At 43.4% G+C, this 27,482-nt stretch overlaps 1 protein-coding gene across 1 annotated transcript in view; it reads left to right on the forward strand.

Moving 5' to 3' along the window:
* Window positions 1-539: 539 nt before the first annotated feature.
* Window positions 540-27,482, forward strand: part of LOC137279186 (uncharacterized WD repeat-containing protein all2124-like) — a 43,401-nt gene continuing 16,458 nt past the window's right edge. The window contains exons 1-8 of the mRNA XM_067811674.1: window positions 540-1,001; window positions 2,001-2,091; window positions 2,322-2,409; window positions 8,037-8,133; window positions 8,663-8,771; window positions 9,015-9,083; window positions 9,663-9,731; window positions 10,485-10,668. Of these exons, the coding sequence (XP_067667775.1) occupies window positions 899-1,001; window positions 2,001-2,091; window positions 2,322-2,409; window positions 8,037-8,133; window positions 8,663-8,771; window positions 9,015-9,083; window positions 9,663-9,731; window positions 10,485-10,668 (810 nt within the window). The 5' untranslated portion in view covers window positions 540-898. The remainder of the gene's footprint in view (window positions 1,002-2,000; window positions 2,092-2,321; window positions 2,410-8,036; window positions 8,134-8,662; window positions 8,772-9,014; window positions 9,084-9,662; window positions 9,732-10,484; window positions 10,669-27,482) is intronic.

Genomic DNA, 27,482 nt, shown 5'->3' on the forward strand with positions numbered 1-27,482 from the left:
GAAACTTAGTTGACAGCTTCATACGAACATTGATGCATTCGAAGAATGAAAACTAATTTCATATACCTTATCAATAACCAATATTGGTGCACGTATTAGTATTTTCATTGGGACATATTTGTGACTTTTGGAATAAATCATTTAGATTGTCTATTTGTTTCTTGTTTGATACGGACTGCATTCAGCAAAGCAGATTCAATGAGATATCATATATTGACCGTGAAATGTAGATATTCCAGTCTCCAGTAACTGTAATCACCAGCATCAGCTTCCGTTTACGGAATTCGATTATGACATGTATCAATCCTATATCACCTGATTCCGTAAGTCACCTCCTACAAGCATGGCCTCTTACATTCTAACCCGCACCTCCTACAAGCATGGCCTCTTACATTCTAACCCGCTTCTTCCCTCTTTGGCTGCTGAGACTGACACTAAGTTACACACAGGACACAACGACACACAAATTGTACAACCACAAAAGAACGGATTTCGAATGGTTGATTCATGCAGGTAGACTATAGACAACCTTTATGTTGTAGATTATCCCTGATTCATGCAAAGGCGAATGTGCGTCTTTATTTCGTGCAAGTTGTGAGCAGACAGTTTCCGTGACCTACAACTGAGGCCTACAGTCGGCTTGTCTCGGAACTCGTTGCGTTTGGTCGATGCAATCCGATTTTGACCTACCGAAAATACCCGAGTCGTTTCAAGCGCGTTTGCGGAAGTCATATACACGCATGCGTTGTTGTCAAGATATACAATGATGGCGGTCCATGTGCAGTTTTGTTTACAAAAAATGATATCGTTGGGCGTGTTTTGACGAAATGTGAAACATGTAAAAACTGACTTAAATGCAAAGTATGGATAAATTTGGTTGTATATAAAACTCGTCGAAATGGCGATGGAAAAGCAATATGTCATTCGTGAAACCCACACAAGGGCCATCACAGCCTTAGGATACAACCCAGCTCGGCGGGAGATTCTAATGGGATGTGAAGGTAAAATTGACATGACGATGCATCACACTGTGAGAGTTGATTGCCAGACCTTGATTTTCATATTCGTTAGTTTTGTACGTCGGAATGAAGATTCGACGAAAAAAATCTCCTTTTGTACACCAAGTCGAGACGTTGGAACACCTCACTACTAATTTGCATTATCAGATCAATTTCTGTAATGTCAGACTGAATGAACACATTGCGTACCAAAAATGGTTTGTATTGAGAAGAACCCAAAATATTACACGAGGGTCAGTTTAATCATACACTAGTTATGATCATTTAGAATGCTGAGATGACCTTTTTTCACCTGCCAATGAAATCAGTCAACCTTATAATGACAGATATCCCCATTATATCACTACGTAAAATACGATGAAGTTGACAGCACTACAGAATCGAAGTTAAAGACACTTCCAGTATTGCAAATGAACTCTAAAGGATTCATTTCTGCAAATTTAGCCACAAGTCCAAGATCAGTGCAAATTTGGTTCAGTCTAGTAGGGTCACGTGAAAAAAAATAAGAATCTGTATGATAACACTTACATGTACTTAAAATGATACTCTCAGTCAAGTTCAGTCTTAACTTGAAAGTGTTTGGCACAGTTTGTCATACTGGCAACATATGTATGGTGTTAATCATGTTACAAGCCTAGAAAGTAATTAAAATATGGAAAACAATGAATAACAGACTGCTTGTAAATTTATTGTTTCAACTGCAATTGTTTTTCAGAAGTGTGAGTAACTGCACTTCCAGTGATGGACCTAGTTGCCTAACATGCCTGAAGATGTAGCACTTTGCAAGAACATATATGTATATCATCATCATAGGTTTAAATACCACAATGACACAGAGTATAGTGATTTATAATGTCCGGAAAGTTATCATTTTTACCATTTGTATGTAATATGTTGAAGGTCCTGGCTGCTAGAAGTTACTTTCTTTTCTTACTCTTCATGCACTTTTTCCGTGAGTTTTGTTTTTGATGTGTTTTGTAGATGGCGTGATCAAAGTATGGGAGTCTGAGAGTGGGAAGTTGTTATTGACATCAACAGAGCACCGGGGATGGGTCACAGACTTCCTCTACTGGTAACTTCAAATCACTGCTATTTTTCAAAATATGTGTTTAGATAAATTTAGTTGTTCTGCTGAAACCCATGTAGGTTTGTTTGTCCGTAAATTGAAGTGCCCATCTTTTTCCAACCAGTTTTATACTGAATAAACTGACACATTTTGAGGCCTAGGGAAGTGTTGTATAAGAACAGTGTCCATGCTTATCATTAAATTTTTCCTTAGTTATTGTTGCTGTTGCATTTCAGGGCCAGGGCCAAGCTCATGCTGTCAGCAGCTAATGATGGGTTTATTGTTGCATGGGGATCGGGTGGTGCACTGTTCGACAGAATTCAGGTCAGTCATACTGTCAAAGCACTATTTATATTGCCTCCTATTTCAAGTATTCAGTTGTAAGGGAATAACTGAAATATGTTTCACTTGAGAGAAGGAACAGTTGCTGCCCTAGTGTTAACTGATGCACACTTGCTTGATCGGAGTGCAGAACCCAAGCTTAAAAGGCACTATGAATTTTATGCACAATTAGACTACCTTGGAAGTTTTAGAATAATCTGAAAATGACTGCACTTAGGCTGATGATATTGGATATTTAACAAGTATTTCCTTCATTTGTGAAAAATGTGATTTTGTACTTGGAAATTCAGCAAAAATACCATGATATTGACAGTCAAATAGAATAGATGTAACCTTAACTGCTATTACTTGACATCTTATCTTACTTTCTTGAAAGGGGAAGTGTACACAAAACAAATCATGTTTTTTCTAACCAAAGTGGAATTTTGTAGTTACTTAATATCTATGTATATATCTAAATATATCTGTACATCTAAATATTCATTCATTTTTCTTACAATAAATGTATAACCCACATTATAAGTGTTGAAATGTTAAGCCATTATGAGGCCTCTGTTTGCCAAGGTGGAAGACATAATATATATTATGAAAAATGCAATGAATGGCGATTTAGTGTCAAGACTGGCTAGATTTTTTACTTATGTAATGTTCACTAATTCTCTATGCAATGAGCAGATGATATCATAGAAAAGCAAATTTCAAACAGAATTCAGAACAGTGAATGGTATCTTCAGGATGTATTTGGATATGTTTCCACATCAAAGTGAAGGTTTAAGAGGAGGAACATAAACACTCCAAAATAAAGGAGAAACAAGAAACACAAAAGGCAATATTTAACACAAATAGCGAACAAGTTTATTCCAGGCAGTTCTCAAAGACATTTGTGAATCATTGCACATTCACTGAAGAACATCCAAAGTCTGCCAAGATGAAGTCCACGGTCACTAGGTGAAGTTAAACATCACTCAACATCAATAACGAGTCTGCCCCACTTGAGCATCGATAACTGTCCATGGAAGCAATGAGATACAAATCACATTCTGTGGAATGGCTGTCCACTCAGCCTGCAAAGCTGCTGCAAGCCGAGATATTTTGCACAAACTGTGTAACGGAAGTTGACAGATATGGTGTTGATAGTGTTATGATGTGGTCCACCATTGCCTACAATGCCAGAACAGACATTATGCATATTCAAGGGAACCATATGCCTCAATGATACGTTGACGAGATTCTTAGGCCCCATGTGCAACGTTCTTCTCTGGCCCTCCAGATCACCAGATTCAAACCCCACTGAACATCATGGGATGACTGTGACAACCTCAACCTCTGTGGTTACACAGTTTGTGCAAAATGTTCACCTCGCTGACGATAAAAATGGGTCCTTCCATCCTGTCAAACGTGATTCATCACTGAACCAAACTTTCCTCCTGCATTTATGAGGCCATACCTGATGTGCCAGAGTCCACTGTAGCTGTGCTTGACCATGTGCTGGATGAGGATGACACCTCTTTCAAGGTCGGATTCCTGCATCTCCTAGACAGTTGCGTACAATCTGAGTGGAAATTCTATGCAGGTCTGGTATGGTTGAGACAGTGGTGCTCCTATCCGAAAGGTGACGTAACGAGATGTAGCAAGCTTGTGTGGGCATGGTCACGCAAGGTCTGCCACATCTGGGACGGTCATGAGTTGATCCATGTTGTTGGTGAGAATTCCATAGCCTTGTGATGGTGCATGGGTGGACATTCAAAGCCCTTGCAACATCTTATTGAGATTTACTTACATCCAAGCGAGCAATGGTGTTGTTACAGTCTGGGCAAAACTTTATTGTCTGTCAGTGGCTTAATGCTGAGCTGTGGAAACTGAAACCCGTCACTTTTATACACATTTTGCTCATGATGTACATGTAGTACATGAAGATCCCTCTAAGAAATTTATTTGACATGAATGTGTTTTGGCAAAATTTGATGTTGTCATCTGTTTTCAAAGTGGACAACTTTTATTGTCATTTTTTTCTGACAGTCAGTACCTCAACACATGTAAAATCACATACTATCAGTATGCGCTTGTAATGTTATTACATATATTTCTCTTTAAAACAAAAGTGATATCTAGTTTGCGTTTCCTTTTTTTTGAAGAGTATATATTCTGCTATTTATGTAGAATGTTGAATGGCTTTACAACAGACTCAGGTTGAGTGTGATGCAATTTGGTTGCATGGTAACACATTTTGTACAGTGTAACAGTGTGAAACCGACCATATAGCCGCCGACAGCCAGGCAATAGATTGATAAAAACAGTAGCCTGCGCATCAAGACACAAGAACCACGCCAATATCTGCACCACATGAAATGGGTCTAATAAGATCTAACAACATCATTTGTTTATCGTATAGGGACCAGTGACATGACTTCCAAAGGACATATGCCATGGTGTGTTCATTGTGGACATAGAACTCTCAGTTAATGTAGAAGCTTTGAATCAATATAATGAAAAAATTAAATTAGTTACTTCTGATATCTGTATTGTTTTGGCTATAAAACTACTTGACAAAGATTTCTTATCATGAAAAAGTGAAAGAAAAAATGGTTATTTTTCATGTAAACATGCCCTTTAATTCAGTCACAGCAAACTTCTTTTCAAATTAGATAGTAAAGGCTGACAGACAATGACATGTTGACATAAAAGGTAACAGTGATTGTTTCTTATCATAGAATTATTTGATAAGGTTGCCAAGGAAAAATGAAGCAGACTAATGTGATGTCATTTCTAGTATGTGCAGTGAACCCGACATGTTTATCAATTCTTGTAAAGCTGATGAAAGAGCTGCTATTTATTTTGAGCTTCATTATATATCTTGCATTGTTTCCTTATCTCAGAAATTATTCCCCAGTCTTCTGATGTCCTTCATGTATTGGTGCGCCATGCACCAGGAAGAAAATATTCAGGCTTTTTGGAGGTGAATGAATGCAAAGAATTTGGTTGTGATATTTTTGCCATCCATTAAACGCTGTACTAACACTTTTGACAGAATTGAACTTTAAATGAAGTAACTATGCATGTTGTGTTGTTCAGGATTCTCAGATCAGGTTGCAAATAGTTTCAGCATTGTTGAAAACAGCAATGATTTTCATCTTGACTTAAATAATTAGGAAGTAGAATTCATGAATAAGTGAATTTTCTTTCTTAAAATGACAACATGCATGTATGTATCAGTGCCATATTCACAATGTTGAATTTCGTATCCTTTGATTATACTTAAATAAGTGATGTTATTCTTTAGAAATGTTTTGCATATATACTCTGTTTATACACAGTTCATGAAGGCTAGTCTCTACATGGTTCATGAAGGAGAGTCTGTCCATCCTCTAAGGCTAGTCTCTACTTGGTGTTTCTATTGTTGACAGTTTTTTGTACCTGTATATACATGGTTCATAAGGAGAGTCTGTCCATCCTCTAAGGCTAGTCTCTACTTGGTGTATCTATTGTTGACAGTTTTTGTACCTGTATGTACATGGTTCATGAAGGATAGTCTGTCCATCCTCTAAGGCTCTACTTGCTGTATCTATTGTTGACAGTTTTTTGTACCTGTATATACATGGTTCATGAAGGAGAGTCTGTCCATCCTCTAAGGCTAGTCTCTACTTGGTGTATCTATTGTTGACAGTTTTTTGTACCTGTATACACATGGTTCATGAAGGAGAGTCTGTCCATCCTCTAAGGCTAGTCTCTACTTGGTGTTTCTATTGTTGACAGTTTTTTGTACCTGTATGTACATGGTTCATGAAGGAGAGTCTGTCCATCCTCTAAGGCTAGTCTCTACTTGGTGTATCTATTGTTGACAGTTTTTTGTACCTGTATATACATGGTTCATAAGGAGAGTCTGTCCATCCTCTAAGGCTAGTCTCTACTTGGTGTATCTATTGTTGACAGTTTTTGTACCTGTATGTACATGGTTCATGAAGGATAGTCTGTCCATCCTCTAAGGCTCTACTTGCTGTATCTATTGTTGACAGTTTTTTGTACCTGTATATACATGGTTCATGAAGGAGAGTCTGTCCATCCTCTAAGGCTAGTCTCTACTTGGTGTATCTATTGTTGACAGTTTTTTGTACCTGTATACACATGGTTCATGAAGGAGAGTCTGTCCATCCTCTAAGGCTAGTCTCTACTTGGTGTATCTATTGTTGACAGTTTTTTGTACCTGTATACACATGGTTCATGAAGGAGAGTCTGTCCATCCTCTAAGGCTAGTCTCTACTTGGTGTATCTGTTGTTGACAGTTTTTTGTACCTGTATACACATGGTTCATGAAGGAGAGTCTGTCCATCCTCTAAGGCTAGTCTCTACTTGGTGTATCTATTATTGACAGTTTTTTGTACCTGTATGTACATGGTTCATGAAGGAGAGTCTGTCCATCCTCTAAGGCTAGTCTCTACTTGGTGTTTCTATTGTTGACAGTTTTTTTGTACCTGTATATACATGGTTCATGAAGGAGAGTCTGTCCATCCTCTAAGGCTAGTCTCTACTTGGTGTATCTATTGTTGACAGTTTTTTGTACCTGTATATACATGGTTCATAAGGAGAGTCTGTCCATCCTCTAAGGCTAGTCTCTACTTGGTGTATCTATTGTTGACAGTTTTTGTACCTGTATGTACATGGTTCATGAAGGATAGTCTGTCCATCCTCTAAGGCTCTACTTGGTGTATCTATTGTTGACAGTTTTTTGTACCTGTATATACATGGTTCATGAAGGAGAGTCTGTCCATCCTCTAAGGCTAGTCTCTACTTGGTGTATCTATTGTTGACAGTTTTTTGTACCTGTATACACATGGTTCATGAAGGAGAGTCTGTCCATCCTCTAAGGCTAGTCTCTACTTGGTGTATCTATTGTTGACATTTTTTTGTACCTGTATACACATGGTTCATGAAGGAGAGTCTGTCCATCCTCTAAGGCTAGTCTCTACTTGGTGTTTCTATTGTTGACATTTTTTTGTACCTGTATACACATGGTTCATGAAGGAGAGTCTGTCCATCCTCTAAGGCTAGTCTCTACTTGGTGTTTCTATTGTTGACAGTTTTTTGTACCTGTATATACATGGTTCATGAAGGAGAGTCTGCCCATCCTCTAAGGCTAGTCTCTACTTGGTGTATCTATTATTGACAGTTTTTTGTACCTGTATGTACATGGTTCATGAAGGAGAGTCTGTCCATCCTCTAAGGCTAGTCTCTACTTGGTGTATCTATTGTTGACAGTTTTTTGTACCTGTATACACATGGTTCATGAAGGAGAGTCTGTCCATCCTCTAAGGCTAGTCTCTACTTGGTGTATCTATTGTTGACAGTTTTTTGTACCTGTATACACATGGTTCATGAAGGAGAGTCTGTCCATCCTCTAAGGCTAGTCTCTACTTGGTGTATCTATTGTTGACAGTTTTTTGTACCTGTATACACATGGTTCATGAAGGAGAGCCTGTCCATCCTCTAAGGCTAGTCTCTACTTGGTGTATCTATTGTTGACAGTTTTTTGTACCTGTATACACATGGTTCATGAAGGAGAGTCTGTCCATCCTCTAAGGCTAGTCTCTACTTGGTGTATCTATTGTTGACAGATTGGTATGCCTGTGTATTGCATGGCTCTCAATCCCAGGCGTCATCAGCTGGTTTGTGGGATGAATGGCGGCATCAGAGTGTACAGCCTTGATGAAAGTAAGATCTTCTCAGTTGTTCATGTATTTTCCAATTTCAGTTTCTGACCGAAAACATTTGACATAAATCTGTTTCTGTCCAAATGGATTGATGACCACAGTGATAACATGATATAGTATATCTTGTTCTCACAATCTGACTGCTGGTCAGTTACTTGTGTTACAAGGTGTCATGTATTTATGTTGGTCCAACTTGTAAATGCTTTTCAGGATCCATATATTTGTAACTTGTTTTTAAGAAACCATTTTGCAGATAACACTAACATTATTTTCCCTACATTCAACCTGAAAAGTAGCCATAGTAAAGTCCATGCAAAAGTCAAATTAGGGTAGTCTGTTAAAGTTGATACATAAAATGACAATGAAATACACTTCTTTCACTCAAAGATCAAATATTTCACAAATTTGTAAAAACATGATAGTCACATCACCTTAAAATAAGTATGTTGCTATGAGGTATGGTATGTGAGGAGGAGTATACAGTAGCTACATATAATGTACATGTGTGGTGACCAGGCTGTATGTTGCAGACAAAGAGTGTGGGCATGTAGTCAACAACCGGGTGCTGTATGTGGCCAAAGAACACACAGACATAGTCAGGAACATTGTGTGCTATGAGTCAAGGATATACTCAGCTGGGTAGGTATTTCTGTTGGTTTGCTTACAAACCTGATGATAACAATTCTTATGTTGATTTCATAACTTCAGTAAATATTTATTGAGAATGATTCAAAATTAACAGTGAGTTTAATTGTGCAGGAATTCTGCAACTCCTTGTGGACTACCACTTATATTGTCAGATTGATTGCACATTTGTTGTAGATAACTTCCATCAATTCCTGTGCATGTCATGTGGGTTAACTGATGCTAGGTGTATTTCAGATATGACCAGAAGCTTGTGATTTATGACTCATCATACACAGGAGACAACAGTCTGGAGGCCGTCTTTATGTGAGTAGTGCTCCCTCCCAATGTCTACACTCCACCTGGTTTTGGTTAACTCTTTGTACATATCATTCACTTGCACTGATTCCATAAATGCTTTCCCTTTTGGATTCTTGTTCAGTATTTTTAGATGGAGCATTTGTAAAGTGTAGCAGTGCCATGCAGCTTGGACAGACATGGCCATGAAATACAGTTAAGGGACATAAGTAAATTGTTGAAAATGTGCTGAGGACTGTAACTGTGTCACCAGTGGTGTTAGTGAATTAGTATTTAACACTCTCAGACACAGTTAGACTGGTTTTGTTTTACATGATATTGTCATGGTGTGTTTGTCATGACACTATCATGCTATGTTTGTTATGATATTGTCATTGTATGTTTGCCATGATATTGTCATGTGTTCTGTCATGATACTGTCATGGTGTGTTGTCATGATATTGTCATGGTACGTTTGTCATGTTATTATTATAGTATGTTTGTCCTGATATTGTCATGGTGTGTTGTCATAACATTGTCATGGTACTTTTGTCATGATATCATGATAGTATTCTTGTCATGATATTGTCATTGTATGTTATCCTACAGCAATCCACAGGCTCATGATGCTGGGATATCCTGCCTTCTGCTGGCTCGAGACAACGAGAACAACACGTGGTAGGACATACATTCTTTGTTCAAATATGTTGTAGTCATCCTTGACACTATCACTGTCGAAACTCCTATAGTTTAAGACGTATAGCAGTTTAGCCTATCTGTGGCTACCATGTCTGTAATTGTCCAAGATATAAAGTCTCCAGTGTGATAAAAACAGTGGTCATATATGTCACTACAGGTTTGTTGGCACAGACATCAAACATCACAACACTAAAATGTGCCATCCAGTCACAATATACCATTGATATGCATTCTGTGGATGTTACTGTTAATCACAAACAAAGTGATGTCACGTCAAACTTTGGAATGAAAACAAATTGAAAGAATATGTAAAAAAATAGTGTGTTTTGGGGACTAATCCCATGTTCTGCAGATTTGTGAAATCAGCAAATGCTAGTCAATAAACTGCTGAGACAAAAAGCAGATGGAAATACTATTAACAGTTCAAGCATAAGGTCAGGTTTTGGACACAGCCAGGACAGATATCTGGCATCTAAAACAGAAACGTAATTAGATTTTATGTCTAGGTGACATTGTTACTTGTGTGATATGGGTCTGTATGGTAGCCCAGTGGTTGAGACATTCGTTTGTCATGACAAAGACATTGGTTCAATTCCCCACATGGGTACAATGTCTGAAGCTCATTTCTGGTGTTCCCTGCTGTGAATATTGCTGGAATATTGCTAAAAGCATAGTAAAACTAAACTCCCAGACTCACTCACTTATGTGATATGGTAAGCATGTCTGTGGCAGGATTCTGACAGGGTCGTTTGACAAGAGTGTGAAGATCTGGTCCGCTGATGGCAAGCTGGTACACAAGCTGGACAACTTCACCTCCACCGTGACAGGCATCTGCTACGTGCCCCGCAACAAGACAGTGTGGGCTGCAGGAGGGATGTCTTACGCCAGCCTCTTCGACCCCAAGTCAGGGGATAATGTAAGCCTCTTTACTAGTGCATGATTCTATGCTTGTACATCTTTGGTGTCTATCATCTGCCAGCCTTATCCTGCTACATTAATTGCCATGATGTAGTGTAATGTAGCCTAGTGGTTAAACCGTTTGCTTGTCACTCTGAAGGCACAAGATCAGTTTCCCACATGGGTACAATATGTGAAGCCCATTTCTGGTGTCACCCACCATGATATTCATGATATTGCTGGAATATTGTTAAAAGTGACATAAAACCAAACTCAACCACCTATGATCAAAGGGGGAGAGTACTATAAACGAACTTCTGGTGTACCTTGCCATTTTTGCATGTATGTTGTCTCATTCACTGGCCAGGGATTTTGTTCTACTTTGTTTATGCAGTGAAATTCTTTTGTTATAAAGTGGAAATACTGCTTACAGTAAAATTGGACTCATTTGTGTTGCATTATTCTTCTAGTTATCTTAAGAGTCTTCTTTATGTCAGGTTTTCCTGTTTGTTACCATTCATTTGAGGTACAATATTTAGTTGTCTCTATGTGTCATTCACAGATACTGGCCCCCTCAGGTAAACAGTCATGATAATATTAATAAGAGGGTGCATGGGACTAATTGGTGCCAGTAACTTTTTAAACTGTTCTAGTGTTGACAACATAGATTTTGTTATTACAGCATTCATCTCGTGTTGTATTTGAGAGTAGGACTTGGTATGCATGCTGCTGTGTGTTTAGGGGTATTGAACTTGGTAGGAATTTGGCTTAGTGTTCATGTACCTAGTTGTAAGACTTGTACTGGTATATACATTTGTGTTGAGCTGTTGGACCTGCAACTGCATGTGGATGTGGCTGTAGGACCTGTTTCTCCATGTGTGTTGGGCTATAGGACTTGTAGGTACATGTGTGTTGAGCCGTTGGACCTGTTGCTGCATGTGTGTTGAGCTGTAGGACTTGTAGCTGCATGTGGATGTGGCTGTAGGACCTGTTGCTGCATGTGTGTTGAGCTGTAGGACTTGTAGCTGCATGTGTGTTGAGCTGTAGGACTTGTAGCTGCAAGTGTGTTGGGCTGTAAGACTTGTAGCTGCATGTGTGTTGAGCTGTAGGACTTGTAGCTGCATGTGGATGTGGTTGTAGGACTTGTAGCTGCATGTGTGTTGAGCCGTAGGACTTGTAGCTGCATGTGGATGTGGTTGTAGGACTTGTAGCTGCAAGTGTGTTGGGCTGTAAGACTTGTAGCTGCATGTGTGTTGAGCTGTAGGACTTGTAGCTGCATGTGGATGTGGTTGTAGGACTTGTAGCTGCATGTGTGTTGGGCTGTAAGACTTGTAGGTACATGTGTGTTGGGCTGTAAGACTTGTAGCTGCATGTGTGTGGAGCTGTAGGACTTGTAGCTGCAAGTGTGTTGGGCTGTAGGACTTGTAGCTGCATGTGTGTTGAGCTGTAGGACTTGTAGCTGCATGTGGATGTGGTTGTAGGACTTGTAGCTGCATGTGTGTTGGGCTGTAAGACTTGTAGGTACATGTGTGTTGGGCTGTTAGACTTGTAGCTGCATGTGTGTTGAGCTGTAGGACTTGTAGCTGCATGTGGATGTGGTTGTAGGACTTGTAGCTGCAAGTGTGTTGGGCTGTAAGACTTGTAGCTGCATGTGTGTTGAGCTGTAGGACTTGTAGCTGCATGTGTGTTGGGCTGTAGGACTTGTAGCTGCATGTGTGTTGAGCTGTAGGACTTGTAGCTGCATGTGGATGTGGTTGTAGGACTTGTAGCTGCAAGTGTGTTGGGCTGTAGGACTTGTAGCTGCATGTGGATGTGGTTGTAGGACTTGTAGCTGCAAGTGTGTTGGGCTGTAGGACTTGTAGCTGCATGTGTGTTGAGCTGTAGGACTTGTAGCTGCATGTGGATGTGGCTGTAGGACTTGTAGCTGCATGTGTGTTGAGCTATAGGACTTGTAGCTGCATGTGTGTTGAGCTGTAGGACTTGTAGCTGCATGTGTGTTGAGCTGTAGGACTTGTAGCTGCATGTGGATGTGGTTGTAGGACTTGTAGCTGCAAGTGTGTTGGGCTGTAAGACTTGTAGCTGCAAGTGTGTTGGGCTGTAAGACTTGTAGCTGCATGTGTGTTGAGCTGTAGGACTTGTAGCTGCATGTGGATGTGGTTGTAGGACTTGTAGCTGCATGTGTGTTGAGCTGTAGGACTTGTAGCTGCATGTGTGTTGGGCTGTAGGACTTGTAGCTGCATGTGTGTTGAGCTGTAGGACTTGTAGCTGCATGTGGATGTGGTTGTAGGACTTGTAGCTGCATGTGTGTTGAACTGTAGGACTTGTAGCTGCATGTGTGTTGGGCTGTAGGACTTGTAGCTGCATGTGTGTTGGGCTGTAGGACTTGTAGCTGCATGTGTGTTGAGCTGTAGGACTTGTAGCTGCATGTGTGTTGAGCTGTAGGACTTGTAGCTGCAAGTGTGTTGGGCTGTAAGACTTGTAGCTGCATGTGTGTTGAGCTGTAGGACTTGTAGCTGCATGTGGATGTGGTTGTAGGACTTGTAGCTGCAAGTGTGTTGGGCTGTAAGACTTGTAGCTGCATGTGTGTTGAGCTGTAGGACTTGTAGCTGCATGTGTGTTGGGCTGTAGGACTTGTAGCTGCATGTGTGTTGAGCTGTAGGACTTGTAGCTGCATGTGTGTTGAGCTGTAGGACTTGTAGCTGCAAGTGTGTTGGGCTGTAAGACTTGTAGCTGCAAGTGTGTTGGGCTGTAGGACTTGTAGCTGCATGTGGATGTGGTTGTAGGACTTGTAGCTGCAAGTGTGTTGGGCTGTAGGACTTGTAGCTGCATGTGTGTTGAGCTGTAGGACTTGTAGCTGCATGTGGATGTGGCTGTAGGACTTGTAGCTGCATGTGTGTTGAGCTATAGGACTTGTAGCTGCATGTGTGTTGAGCTGTAGGACTTGTAGCTGCATGTGTGTTGAGCTGTAGGACTTGTAGCTGCATGTGGATGTGGTTGTAGGACTTGTAGCTGCAAGTGTGTTGGGCTGTAAGACTTGTAGCTGCAAGTGTGTTGGGCTGTAAGACTTGTAGCTGCATGTGTGTTGAGCTGTAGGACTTGTAGCTGCATGTGGATGTGGTTGTAGGACTTGTAGCTGCATGTGTGTTGAGCTGTAGGACTTGTAGCTGCATGTGTGTTGGGCTGTAGGACTTGTAGCTGCATGTGTGTTGAGCTGTAGGACTTGTAGCTGCATGTGGATGTGGTTGTAGGACTTGTAGCTGCATGTGTGTTGAACTGTAGGACTTGTAGCTGCATGTGTGTTGGGCTGTAGGACTTGTAGCTGCATGTGTGTTGGGCTGTAGGACTTGTAGCTGCATGTGTGTTGAGCTGTAGGACTTGTAGCTGCATGTGTGTTGAGCTGTAGGACTTGTAGCTGCAAGTGTGTTGGGCTGTAAGACTTGTAGCTGCATGTGTGTTGAGCTGTAGGACTTGTAGCTGCATGTGGATGTGGTTGTAGGACTTGTAGCTGCAAGTGTGTTGGGCTGTAAGACTTGTAGCTGCATGTGTGTTGAGCTGTAGGACTTGTAGCTGCATGTGTGTTGGGCTGTAGGACTTGTAGCTGCATGTGTGTTGAGCTGTAGGACTTGTAGCTGCATGTGTGTTGAGCTGTAGGACTTGTAGCTGCAAGTGTGTTGGGCTGTAAGACTTGTAGCTGCATGTGTGTTGAGCTGTAGGACTTGTAGCTGCATGTGGATGTGGTTGTAGGACTTGTAGCTGCATGTGGATGTGGTTGTAGGACTTGTAGCTGCATGTGTGTTGAGCCGTAGGACTTGTAGCTGCATGTGGATGTGGTTGTAGGACTTGTAGCTGCAAGTGTGTTGGGCTGTAAGACTTGTAGCTGCATGTGTGTTGAGCTGTAGGACTTGTAGCTGCATGTGGATGTGGTTGTAGGACTTGTAGCTGCATGTGTGTTGGGCTGTAAGACTTGTAGGTACATGTGTGTTGGGCTGTAAGACTTGTAGCTGCATGTGTGTTGAGCTGTAGGACTTGTAGCTGCATGTGGATGTGGTTGTAGGACTTGTAGCTGCAAGTGTGTTGGGCTGTAGGACTTGTAGCTGCATGTGTGTTGAGCTGTAGGACTTGTAGCTGCATGTGTGTTGGGCTGTAAGACTTGTAGGTACATGTGTGTTGGGCTGTTAGACTTGTAGCTGCATGTGTGTTGAGCTGTAGGACTTGTAGCTGCATGTGGATGTGGTTGTAGGACTTGTAGCTGCAAGTGTGTTGGGCTGTAAGACTTGTAGCTGCATGTGTGTTGAGCTGTAGGACTTGTAGCTGCATGTGTGTTGGGCTGTAGGACTTGTAGCTGCATGTGTGTTGAGCTGTAGGACTTGTAGCTGCATGTGGATGTGGTTGTAGGACTTGTAGCTGCAAGTGTGTTGGGCTGTAGGACTTGTAGCTGCATGTGGATGTGGTTGTAGGACTTGTAGCTGCAAGTGTGTTGGGCTGTAGGACTTGTAGCTGCATGTGTGTTGAGCTGTAGGACTTGTAGCTGCATGTGGATGTGGCTGTAGGACTTGTAGCTGCATGTGTGTTGAGCTATAGGACTTGTAGCTGCATGTGTGTTGAGCTGTAGGACTTGTAGCTGCATGTGTGTTGAGCTGTAGGACTTGTAGCTGCATGTGGATGTGGTTGTAGGACTTGTAGCTGCAAGTGTGTTGGGCTGTAAGACTTGTAGCTGCAAGTGTGTTGGGCTGTAAGACTTGTAGCTGCATGTGTGTTGAGCTGTAGGACTTGTAGCTGCATGTGGATGTGGTTGTAGGACTTGTAGCTGCATGTGTGTTGAGCTGTAGGACTTGTAGCTGCATGTGTGTTGGGCTGTAGGACTTGTAGCTGCATGTGTGTTGAGCTGTAGGACTTGTAGCTGCATGTGGATGTGGTTGTAGGACTTGTAGCTGCATGTGTGTTGAACTGTAGGACTTGTAGCTGCATGTGTGTTGGGCTGTAGGACTTGTAGCTGCATGTGTGTTGGGCTGTAGGACTTGTAGCTGCATGTGTGTTGAGCTGTAGGACTTGTAGCTGCATGTGTGTTGAGCTGTAGGACTTGTAGCTGCAAGTGTGTTGGGCTGTAAGACTTGTAGCTGCATGTGTGTTGAGCTGTAGGACTTGTAGCTGCATGTGGATGTGGTTGTAGGACTTGTAGCTGCAAGTGTGTTGGGCTGTAAGACTTGTAGCTGCATGTGTGTTGAGCTGTAGGACTTGTAGCTGCATGTGTGTTGGGCTGTAGGACTTGTAGCTGCATGTGTGTTGAGCTGTAGGACTTGTAGCTGCATGTGTGTTGAGCTGTAGGACTTGTAGCTGCAAGTGTGTTGGGCTGTAAGACTTGTAGCTGCAAGTGTGTTGGGCTGTAGGACTTGTAGCTGCATGTGGATGTGGTTGTAGGACTTGTAGCTGCAAGTGTGTTGGGCTGTAGGACTTGTAGCTGCATGTGTGTTGAGCTGTAGGACTTGTAGCTGCATGTGGATGTGGCTGTAGGACTTGTAGCTGCATGTGTGTTGAGCTATAGGACTTGTAGCTGCATGTGTGTTGAGCTGTAGGACTTGTAGCTGCATGTGTGTTGAGCTGTAGGACTTGTAGCTGCATGTGGATGTGGTTGTAGGACTTGTAGCTGCAAGTGTGTTGGGCTGTAAGACTTGTAGCTGCAAGTGTGTTGGGCTGTAAGACTTGTAGCTGCATGTGTGTTGAGCTGTAGGACTTGTAGCTGCATGTGGATGTGGTTGTAGGACTTGTAGCTGCATGTGTGTTGAGCTGTAGGACTTGTAGCTGCATGTGTGTTGGGCTGTAGGACTTGTAGCTGCATGTGTGTTGAGCTGTAGGACTTGTAGCTGCATGTGGATGTGGTTGTAGGACTTGTAGCTGCATGTGTGTTGAACTGTAGGACTTGTAGCTGCATGTGTGTTGGGCTGTAGGACTTGTAGCTGCATGTGTGTTGGGCTGTAGGACTTGTAGCTGCATGTGTGTTGAGCTGTAGGACTTGTAGCTGCATGTGTGTTGAGCTGTAGGACTTGTAGCTGCAAGTGTGTTGGGCTGTAAGACTTGTAGCTGCATGTGTGTTGAGCTGTAGGACTTGTAGCTGCATGTGGATGTGGTTGTAGGACTTGTAGCTGCAAGTGTGTTGGGCTGTAAGACTTGTAGCTGCATGTGTGTTGAGCTGTAGGACTTGTAGCTGCATGTGTGTTGGGCTGTAGGACTTGTAGCTGCATGTGTGTTGAGCTGTAGGACTTGTAGCTGCATGTGTGTTGAGCTGTAGGACTTGTAGCTGCAAGTGTGTTGGGCTGTAAGACTTGTAGCTGCATGTGTGTTGAGCTGTAGGACTTGTAGCTGCATGTGGATGTGGTTGTAGGACTTGTAGCTGCATGTGGATGTGGTTGTAGGACTTGTAGCTGCATGTGTGTTGAGCCGTAGGACTTGTAGCTGCATGTGGATGTGGTTGTAGGACTTGTAGCTGCAAGTGTGTTGGGCTGTAAGACTTGTAGCTGCATGTGTGTTGAGCTGTAGGACTTGTAGCTGCATGTGGATGTGGTTGTAGGACTTGTAGCTGCATGTGTGTTGGGCTGTAAGACTTGTAGGTACATGTGTGTTGGGCTGTAAGACTTGTAGCTGCATGTGTGTTGAGCTGTAGGACTTGTAGCTGCATGTGGATGTGGTTGTAGGACTTGTAGCTGCAAGTGTGTTGGGCTGTAGGACTTGTAGCTGCATGTGTGTTGAGCTGTAGGACTTGTAGCTGCATGTGTGTTGAGCTGTAGGACTTGTAGCTGCATGTGGATGTGGTTGTAGGACTTGTAGCTGCAAGTGTGTTGGGCTGTAGGACTTGTAGCTGCATGTGGATGTGGTTGTAGGACTTGTAGCTGCAAGTGTGTTGGGCTGTAGGACTTGTAGCTGCATGTGTGTTGAGCTGTAGGACTTGTAGCTGCATGTGGATGTGGCTGTAGGACTTGTAGCTGCATGTGTGTTGAGCTATAGGACTTGTAGCTGCATGTGTGTTGAGCTGTAGGACTTGTAGCTGCATGTGTCTTGAGCTGTAGGACTTGTAGCTGCATGTGGATGTGGTTGTAGGACTTGTAGCTGCAAGTGTGTTGGGCTGTAGGACTTGTAGCTGCAAGTGTGTTGGGCTGTAAGACTTGTAGCTGCATGTGTGTTGAGCTGTAGGACTTGTAGCTGCATGTGGATGTGGTTGTAGGACTTGTAGCTGCATGTGTGTTGAGCTGTAGGACTTGTAGCTGCATGTGTGTTGGGCTGTAGGACTTGTAGCTGCAAGTGTGTTGAACTGTAAGACTTGTAGCTGCATGTGTGTTGAGCTGTAGGACTTGTAGCTGCATGTGGATGTGGTTGTAGGACTTGTAGCTGCAAGTGTGTTGGGCTGTAAGACTTGTAGCTGCATGTGTGTTGAGCTGTAGGACTTGTAGCTGCATGTGTGTTGGGCTGTAGGACTTGTAGCTGCATGTGTGTTGAGCTGTAGGACTTGTAGCTGCATGTGTGTTGAGCTGTAGGACTTGTAGCTGCAAGTGTGTTGGGCTGTAGGACTTGTAGCTGCATGTGTGTTGAGCTGTAGGACTTGTAGCTGCATGTGGATGTGGTTGTAGGACTTGTAGCTGCATGTGTGTTGAACTGTAGGACTTGTAGCTGCATGTGTGTTGGGCTGTAGGACTTGTAGCTGCATGTGTGTTGGGCTGTAGGACTTGTAGCTGCATGTGTGTTGAGCTGTAGGACTTGTAGCTGCATGTGTGTTGAGCTGTAGGACTTGTAGCTGCAAGTGTGTTGGGCTGTAAGACTTGTAGCTGCATGTGTGTTGAGCTGTAGGACTTGTAGCTGCATGTGGATGTGGTTGTAGGACTTGTAGCTGCAAGTGTGTTGGGCTGTAAGACTTGTAGCTGCATGTGTGTTGAGCTGTAGGACTTGTAGCTGCATGTGTGTTGGGCTGTAGGACTTGTAGCTGCATGTGTGTTGAGCTGTAGGACTTGTAGCTGCATGTGTGTTGAGCTGTAGGACTTGTAGCTGCAAGTGTCTTGAGCTGTAAGACTTGTAGCTGCATGTGTGTTGAGCTGTAGGACTTGTAGCTGCATGTGGATGTGGTTGTAGGACTTGTAGCTGCATGTGTGTTGAGCCGTAGGACTTGTAGCTGCATGTGGATGTGGTTGTAGGACTTGTAGCTGCAAGTGTGTTGGGCTGTAAGACTTGTAGCTGCATGTGTGTTGAGCTGTAGGACTTGTAGCTGCATGTGGATGTGGTTGTAGGACTTGTAGCTGCATGTGTGTTGGGCTGTAAGACTTGTAGGTACATGTGTGTTGGGCTGTAAGACTTGTAGCTGCATGTGTGTTGAGCTGTAGGACTTGTAGCTGCATGTGGATGTGGTTGTAGGACTTGTAGCTGCAAGTGTGTTGGGCTGTAAGACTTGTAGCTGCATGTGTGTTGAGCTGTAGGACTTGTAGCTGCATGTGTGTTGAGCTGTAGGACTTGTAGCTGCATGTGGATGTGGTTGTAGGACTTGTAGCTGCAAGTGTGTTGGGCTGTAGGACTTGTAGCTGCATGTGGATGTGGTTGTAGGACTTGTAGCTGCAAGTGTGTTGGGCTGTAGGACTTGTAGCTGCATGTGTGTTGAGCTGTAGGACTTGTAGCTGCATGTGGATGTGGCTGTAGGACTTGTAGCTGCATGTGTGTTGAGCTATAGGACTTGTAGCTGCATGTGTGTTGAGCTGTAGGACTTGTAGCTGCATGTGTCTTGAGCTGTAGGACTTGTAGCTGCATGTGGATGTGGTTGTAGGACTTGTAGCTGCAAGTGTGTTGGGCTGTAGGACTTGTAGCTGCAAGTGTGTTGGGCTGTAAGACTTGTAGCTGCATGTGTGTTGAGCTGTAGGACTTGTAGCTGCATGTGGATGTGGTTGTAGGACTTGTAGCTGCATGTGTGTTGAGCTGTAGGACTTGTAGCTGCATGTGTGTTGGGCTGTAGGACTTGTAGCTGCATGTGTGTTGAGCTGTAGGACTTGTAGCTGCATGTGGATGTGGTTGTAGGACTTGTAGCTGCATGTGTGTTGAACTGTAGGACTTGTAGCTGCATGTGTGTTGGGCTGTAAGACTTGTAGCTGCATGTGTGTTGAGCTGTAGGACTTGTAGCTGCATGTGGATGTGGTTGTAGGACTTGTAGCTGCAAGTGTGTTGAGCTGTAGGACTTGTAGCTGCAAGTGTGTTGGGCTGTAGGACTTGTAGCTGCATGTGTGTTGGGCTGTAGGACTTGTAGCTGCATGTGGATGTGGTTGTAGGACTTGTAGCTGCATGTGTGTTGAACTGTAGGACTTGTAGCTGCATGTGTGTTGGGCTGTAAGACTTGTAGCTGCATGTGTGTTGGGCTGTAGGACTTGTAGCTGCATGTGGATGTGGTTGTAGGACTTGTAGCTGCAAGTGTGTTGAGCTGTAGGACTTGTAGCTGCAAGTGTGTTGGGCTGTAGGACTTGTAGCTGCAAGTGTGTTGGGCTGTAGGACTTGTAGCTGCATGTGTGTTGGGCTGTAGGACTTGTAGCTGCATGTGGATGTGGTTGTAGGACTTGTAGCTGCATGTGGATGTGGTTGTTGGACTTGTAGCTGCATGTGTGTTGAACTGTAGGACTTGTAGCTGCATGTGTGTTGGGCTGTAGGACTTGTAGCTGCATGTGTGTTGGGCTGTAGGACTTGTAGCTGCATGTGTGTTGAACTGTAGGACTTGTAGCTGCATGTGTAGTAGTATAGGGAATGACAGTCCGAAAACACTTTTCAAAAACCCCTCTACAAAGCCTCATTTACTAAATGAGGCTTTGGTGGGACTATTAGCTCTTGCTATTATTACCCCTACTACAAAGCCACGCCATCACGTTTACCGTGACTTGGCAGGCGGTAACACTGTGCCGTACGGCACGATCAATAATTCTTCTCTTACAAATCCCCTACCCGGCCCATCCCTCAAGTAGTATAAGTTAGGTTCGTCGGCTTTCATATCCACTTTATCTATGTTGTAAGTTTTGACCGACCATATAGGATCGGTGGCTCGCTTACGGCTATCGCCCTCGTGTTCCCCCGGTTGGTATAGATACCTAACTAAGGCCCTATCTGGTATCTGTTTCTCCTTTCCACGCAATGGAGCAGACGACTCTGCTAACACTGATTTTAGTTTGATAGCGTCTGCCGGTTTCTTACCAGTGAGCCGGGTTACTTCATGGTTGATTGCCGACACCACCTCGGGTAACCTCGCTACCCATTCGGTCGATCGTTTTCCAGTGGTTGTCATTTCCCTAGCATATTGATGACCGAACAAGCGCTCAGCCAAAGTCCTATTAAATCTCTCAACTATAGCTTGGCTGCGATGGGCTCCGGCCGTGCCACGTCTGACCTTCGTATCGTGTTTGGCTAGCAGTTGTGAAACGGCACCCATGAACTCCCGTCCGGGATCAACTTGCAGCTCTGTTGGCCAAGTCAGCGGGCTGCGTTTGTATATGCGTTCTAATCCTTTGGCTACTTTGGCCGAATCTTTCGTGGTCAAGGGTTCGGCTTCCTTGTAACGACTGGCTACGTCCACTACGGTTAAGGCATACTTGTACCTCTTATCATGAGGTAGGAACAGTAGGTCTGCCTGGTGAATGCTATTAGGTATGTTAATTCCGAAACTCCTTCTAGGTACGTAGCGTGGCGCCGGCAAATAGATCTGCCACAGGGCTTGTTTTTCAAGCCACGCTTTGGCTTTCTCTGGTGATACTCGTGCCATTTTAGATAGCTTATCTACTGCGCTAGCTCCTTTCCAATATCCACGCGGGCTGTAATAAATAGCCTCAAATTTTTTCATGTCCATACGCGTATGTGTTTATACCATCAATAGCTATCCAACGTTTCGTGTCCATAGGCGATAGGGACGTCTTGTTTATAGTCAGTCCGTATATCTTATGTCCATCACTTCTAAGCGTGTTCATCTTATGCCTAAAGGTACGGGTCTTGAACAGGGCCTCCTTGAATCTGGCGTGTTTGATGTGTTGTTTCACCACATACTTCTTAACCCCTTTAGCTTTTCGGATCTCACTATTGTCGGCTTTCAATATGGAGTACATCTTAGGTCTCAAACCTATATACTCAGCTATTGGCGTGCCAGCACACTCGTCCTTCATCTTACCTAGGACCTTTTTATTTACCGTGCTGTGCATGGTATGGGTCTTAGGATAGTCGCTGGTGTCGTATAAATCGATGTGTTTTTTCATATCCTCGTATACATCCTCGGTTCGAATCTCCATCAGCAGGGAATCCGTGTCAGTGTACAGCACTTCGCACCTGTCGCCGTACTGTTTCTTAAGCTCGTTGTAGTAAAAGTCGTACATCAGGTGTTTGGATAAATCGAGGATACTCATCCCAACGTAAACAGGTCGGTTGAATTTTATGTGGCTTTTCTTCATGTGTATGGCAACTAGGTCGTCTGTGAATATTTTATTACGGTTGAATGCCGGACTGGCTATCAATTTCCTGAGCTTGTCTTCCTCATTAGATCTAACCAGTTTCACGGTTACGCGTTTCCTCAGGTTTTCCATAGTCTTACCAAACACCGAGTTGTTCATGAGCTTGTAGAGATTTTTCTCAAAATCACTGGTGGCTTTTTTTCGTAGGTCTGTGTTCATTCTGATGTAGGGCTCCATCCATGGGCTCTGGTCGAACATGAGCACCCTGTGTATTTTGGTCAACCTCATACCCAATGACAGGTACAGCTGTAGGTTGCGATAGTGAACTATGTACTTGGTCTTATTCATTAAGTTAGGCACGAGTTTCTCAACGTCCGCCACACGACCACCTGACAAGTTATGTTGGTACTCAGACATCCAGTCTGTGTTAACCTTCATACGTTCGGGTGCAAGGGGATAGCTGTTGTGCGATGTGTGTAATGCATTGGGATACTCTAAGTCAACTTCGAGGATATACCCTTTGTTCGAATCTGGTGCAATGCTCATAACATCAACGTTTGGTACCCATTCGAATCCTCCTGTAGGTAGATACTGGCTCATAGCCCAGCCGTACAGGTTATTTGCGTCGAGGTAGAGAATGTGATTGGTTGGTTTGTTAGGATCGTAACCTTTCACGTATTGATTATTTGCTTTCGCATATCGTTTGGATGCCATGGAAATCCCACCTCGCAAACCTTTCTCAATGAATAGGTGCATGTCGTAATCTGTGAGCAATTCCAAATTAACTCCGGTCTTTCTAAGCAAGGCGTCCCACGACAGACCTGGGCTGGTGTAATACCATGCGGGGTCGAGTTTATACTGCTTTAAACATGTTTGCCGAAACGTCTCGAACACGTCGGCTAACAGCAGTACATCTGTCCTCAAGTACAGGTCGTGATAATCGCCAAGGTTCTTACAACCAAGTTTATTCCATACGTTAATCGCGTGCGAGTAATCGTCTCGTGAGACGGACGCCTCATTCAGCTTGCTATAAAAACAGTCGATAGGAGGTAGTCTGGTCTCTGTGAACTTAGCCCAGCTATCCATGTACTCATATGGGTACACGCCCTTCCTCATGAGCAGGTGTCTAGTCTCGGCGTCTGTGTATCGATCTGTGATAGGGAAGGTATTGTTGGCCTTGACCAGACTGTCGAGTGACGACAGGAGGAACTGAAACGAGTCAATGAACCTAAGTCCGTTTAAACTGAAGGAGATGTATCTCTCCATGTTGTTGGGAATGCATGATATATTACCATCGATTTTCGCGATGGCCTGCATGATCAAGTGAGAGTCGTATCCTCTCAAGTTGTGAAAGACAACGGGGATGTTTATTGTCTTAGGATTGATTTTAAGCTTGAGGTTGCACGCGTTGTGAGCGGCGCCTCTATACTTACCAGTTATATGGCAGTGATCTCTCACCGAATCACCATTAAGTGGCGAGTCGCACACGTGGCAGTTAGTGCTACTGGCGTGAGCTAGCTTGTCGGCTCTGGTCATACGCATTGGAGCGATTTTATACAATGCATTCCTAATAATTTTTTCTTCCTCCTGCAAGCACTTTAGAAACCTTTCAGCCGCGTCAGGACCCCTATACACTACCGGAGCTTTCGTTTCCCCATCACAACGGACGACAATGTATCCAAACGAACAGGCTTTATGCTCTTGTGTTTTGTGTGTGAAACTCCCACTAGTGGGTGTGGGGGAATCCCCACCCACAACTAAGGCTTCGAAGTCGGCATATATAATATAAGGCACAGACATTTGATTCTTGTGATTGTCGAATTTTAGGATATTTTCACCTTCCTTAGGCATGTCGACTCGTATGGCCGTCTGCCCAACACCTTGGCAATCCTCCAGGTGGGATTCTAATAAATCAGCCCGACTGAAACAGTGTAGGCATCGTACACAAAAGTGTTTTTCCCCATCGTGTTTCGACTGGTCGTGTAACAACCGGCTGAGATGTTTTATCCACGTGTAGTGATACTTTTCACCTTTTTGAATCATGAATAAATTAATAACTTGACAATCCTTCACCGGGCTGACCCTGTGTATTATTGTTGTATTACCTTCGTGACCAAAAACATTTATAGCCAGATTATTCTGTTTTTCTACTTTAGTAATCTGGGTTATTGGGGTTGGTTCATCTATACCATCCCAGTTGAGCCCATCATCCTGTGGATAATTAGAAGGCCTGTTCGGATTAGTGGCAGCTGGAAATATGGCTGACCTGAGAGATAACCTCAGGCAATCGTTTCCTCTATTCTTAATGTTTACTATGGCTTGTTTGTTCTTATAGTAGGGAGGCAAGTCTAGGTATGACCCACCTCTGAACGGCACGTATTTAGCTATGTCTAGATAGACGTTATCGATTTTATCTACAGCCCACCCGGACCCCATGTGTGTGTAGCGTTCTAGGTATTCTCGTATCTGCTGAAAACTATTATCGATTGATGTGTCAATGGTCTCTGCATGTGTGACGACCTCTTGTTTACCTCGGAAGTAAGGTTGAACATACTCAGTGGTACTCCCAACCTGCTTATCGAGTGACATTTTCACTGTGATCTGAAACTTGATACTTCCTAGATTATTTAGTTCCTGGTTGACCTTATCAGCTATCAGAGGCTTAATATCTGTAATGTCTATGTTTCTATCAATGTGCATGCGCCAACCTCTCAAATAATTGCCTACGGCGTGCTCAGTGCGCACAAACTGTAGGTCAATAGCTCTATTCTGTCGTAATAATTCTACAAGCTGTGGTTTTCTCATACGAGAATACCCGCCTAAACCCAAATCGTGTGCCTCGGCTTTCAGTTGTTTTACAGTTGGACGTGCTACTGGGGTATGTGATAACAATGCGGTTAACCCGGCTTTCCCCAATTTTGAATAACCCGTGTATCCAAGCTGTTTCGCTTGAGCTTTTAACTGTTTTACCGTAGGAGGGACTTCTAAACCTAGTAATCTCAACAATGCTGGCTTCCGCATTCTAGAATACCCGATAACACCTCTCTGTTTTGCGACCCTCTTGAGCTCGCGCACAGTAGTCATTGTGTTTACACCTAAGAGAATCAATGTCTAATTGGTCGACAGTAAGGGGAGGTAACTCCTCCACTCTTGATAAAAAATATTTTATTTCTTGTAATCACTTATTAACCAAACTCGGTTTGTTGGCCACAATTCTCGTAAGTCTTCCAACAGCTTGTGTGAATCTATGTAGGCATCGATCAGTGTTTGGTTATTTGATAACAATTCGATTAACCCGGCTCTCCCCAGGTTTGAATAACGCCGGCATCCAAGCTGTTTTGCTATAGCTTTTAATTGTTTTACCGTAAGATAGGCTTCCATATTCAAGAATGTACAGTAGACATGTTTACACCTAAGAGAACCAATCTCTAATTGGATTTTATCTTGAGCAGCCGCCTACGTTCTTTTATGTAGCCTTTTTTATTCTCGTATATGAGTTGATGTCTGACTACGTTCGCTCCGTGAGCTTTACATAAACAGTAGTGCCCTTTAACCCCGATACCACACACAGAACACGTGTAGTTAGGACTTCCCATATGGAAACAACAGAACCCCTGATTCCTGCATTTCCTACCACAGGCCTCGGTCTTCCCCATAAGTATATATTCGCATCGGTATGGAGCGGGTCTCATGTTTACTTATATAGGTATTTTAGTTTAATTGCTTTGCAACCAACGCAGTAGCTGCTATACCCAACACTATGAAGCCCAGTTCACGATTCATTTGTCCCTTGGATGGTGTGTAGTACTGAGCGAGTGTGGGTTTATTGAGCGCTTCCAATCGTTTACCAGTTAGTAGGTAGTATTCTTTCATTGCTTCATCGACATCTTTGAATGTTTGAACGGCATGGTTTTCACGCGTGAGTTGTTCATTAATAAAATCGATCCTCTGGAGGCGTTTTTTAGCGTACTCGGCCTGTGCTCTTTGTAATTTCTCAGTAGCGAGATCGTGTCGCTTCCTTTCTTCCTGTATTTCAGCCGCGTGATCATCTCGTAGTTTCGAGAAGAGGAAATTACTCCCGGAAAATGCCAGGGCATTCACTAACGCCCCACCAACCATCATAGCTATCGTGGCCATCCCTATATTTATTTCATTATATTATCAGGTATTATTCCTTGTTTTACTAGGATGTCTTTTGTGGCCATCGCCATACCAAGGTTCATTATGAGCATACCCATATCCTGCAGGTTGAAATCTAGCTTGATAGTTGGTTGTTTAAGCACCATTTTAGTCAACCGAGCGTACCCTACTGCTAGACTGGCTACCACTGTGGCGTGGTATGCGTCGTTGACGAACGTTTTCCCCTCAGACATTATGTATATGATATAAAATATTTTAAATTATAACATGATATGCGGGTCTACCATGGGGGATACCCCCATACCCTCACTGTTCTCACTGTTGGGTTGTGGCTCACTGTGGGAGGTGTATAACCATGTTATAACCACGGCAGCAGTTACGCCTACAGCCAACAACAGTCGGGTTGGGTTGGTCACTTTATGTTGGTTACACCACCGTTTTTTACCGGCAGCTACTCTCTTAGGATTCTTCTGCCTGGTTACTGTTGGGGGTACCTCCACTGAAGGGGTCACTGTTGGGGGTGGGGTCTCCTCCATCACTGTTGGGGGTACCTCCACTGGGGTTTCCTGTGCAGCATCCATCTATACTATTATTATTATTCTTTCTCTCAAATTGGCAATGTTTTGCCGTGATAATCGCCGCCGTCACTGGAGCCAACAACATACCATATTTGTGGTACAGCCCGCAGCTGATAGAGCTCACGGCGTGTTCGATAAAAGGGTCTTTATCTAGGTCCTCCCACAGGTAAAGTCGGCGCTCTGGTGGAATGGGAAGGAATTGTGATACAATACCGGTGTATATCTGGGTCATAGCCGATCCTATTGTCTTTGTCATTTCTGCTCCGAGCCGGGACTCGTATCTAGCGTACAGCTTATCGATTTCTTCGGCTGACATTTTTTGAATTTTATCCGGGGTGTAGTCTCCAAAGTAATGTTTGGCTTTGCCGCCAACAGCCAACGCCACCAGTTTCTCTCGCTTGGGGGAATCCCCAGTTGGGGAACACTCCACAGACAATTGTTCGAGCAATTCCTCACACTCCATCTTATAATATAACAAGTAAGATTTAGTTTTAACTATATAATACCCGATACAAACAAAACACAGAGAAATGAAAGTTAAGTTGCACACGACAAATACTTCAAATATCATAGCTATATGCTTAGCTTTGCTTAGCTTTGCTTAGCTTTGCTTAGCTTTTACTTAGCTTTGCTTAGCAAACTATATATGCTACTGGTTGGTCGGTCTTTAGCAC

Source organism: Haliotis asinina, chromosome 3 (genome assembly GCF_037392515.1).
Source record: "Haliotis asinina isolate JCU_RB_2024 chromosome 3, JCU_Hal_asi_v2, whole genome shotgun sequence".
NCBI lineage: Eukaryota > Metazoa > Mollusca > Gastropoda > Lepetellida > Haliotidae > Haliotis > Haliotis asinina.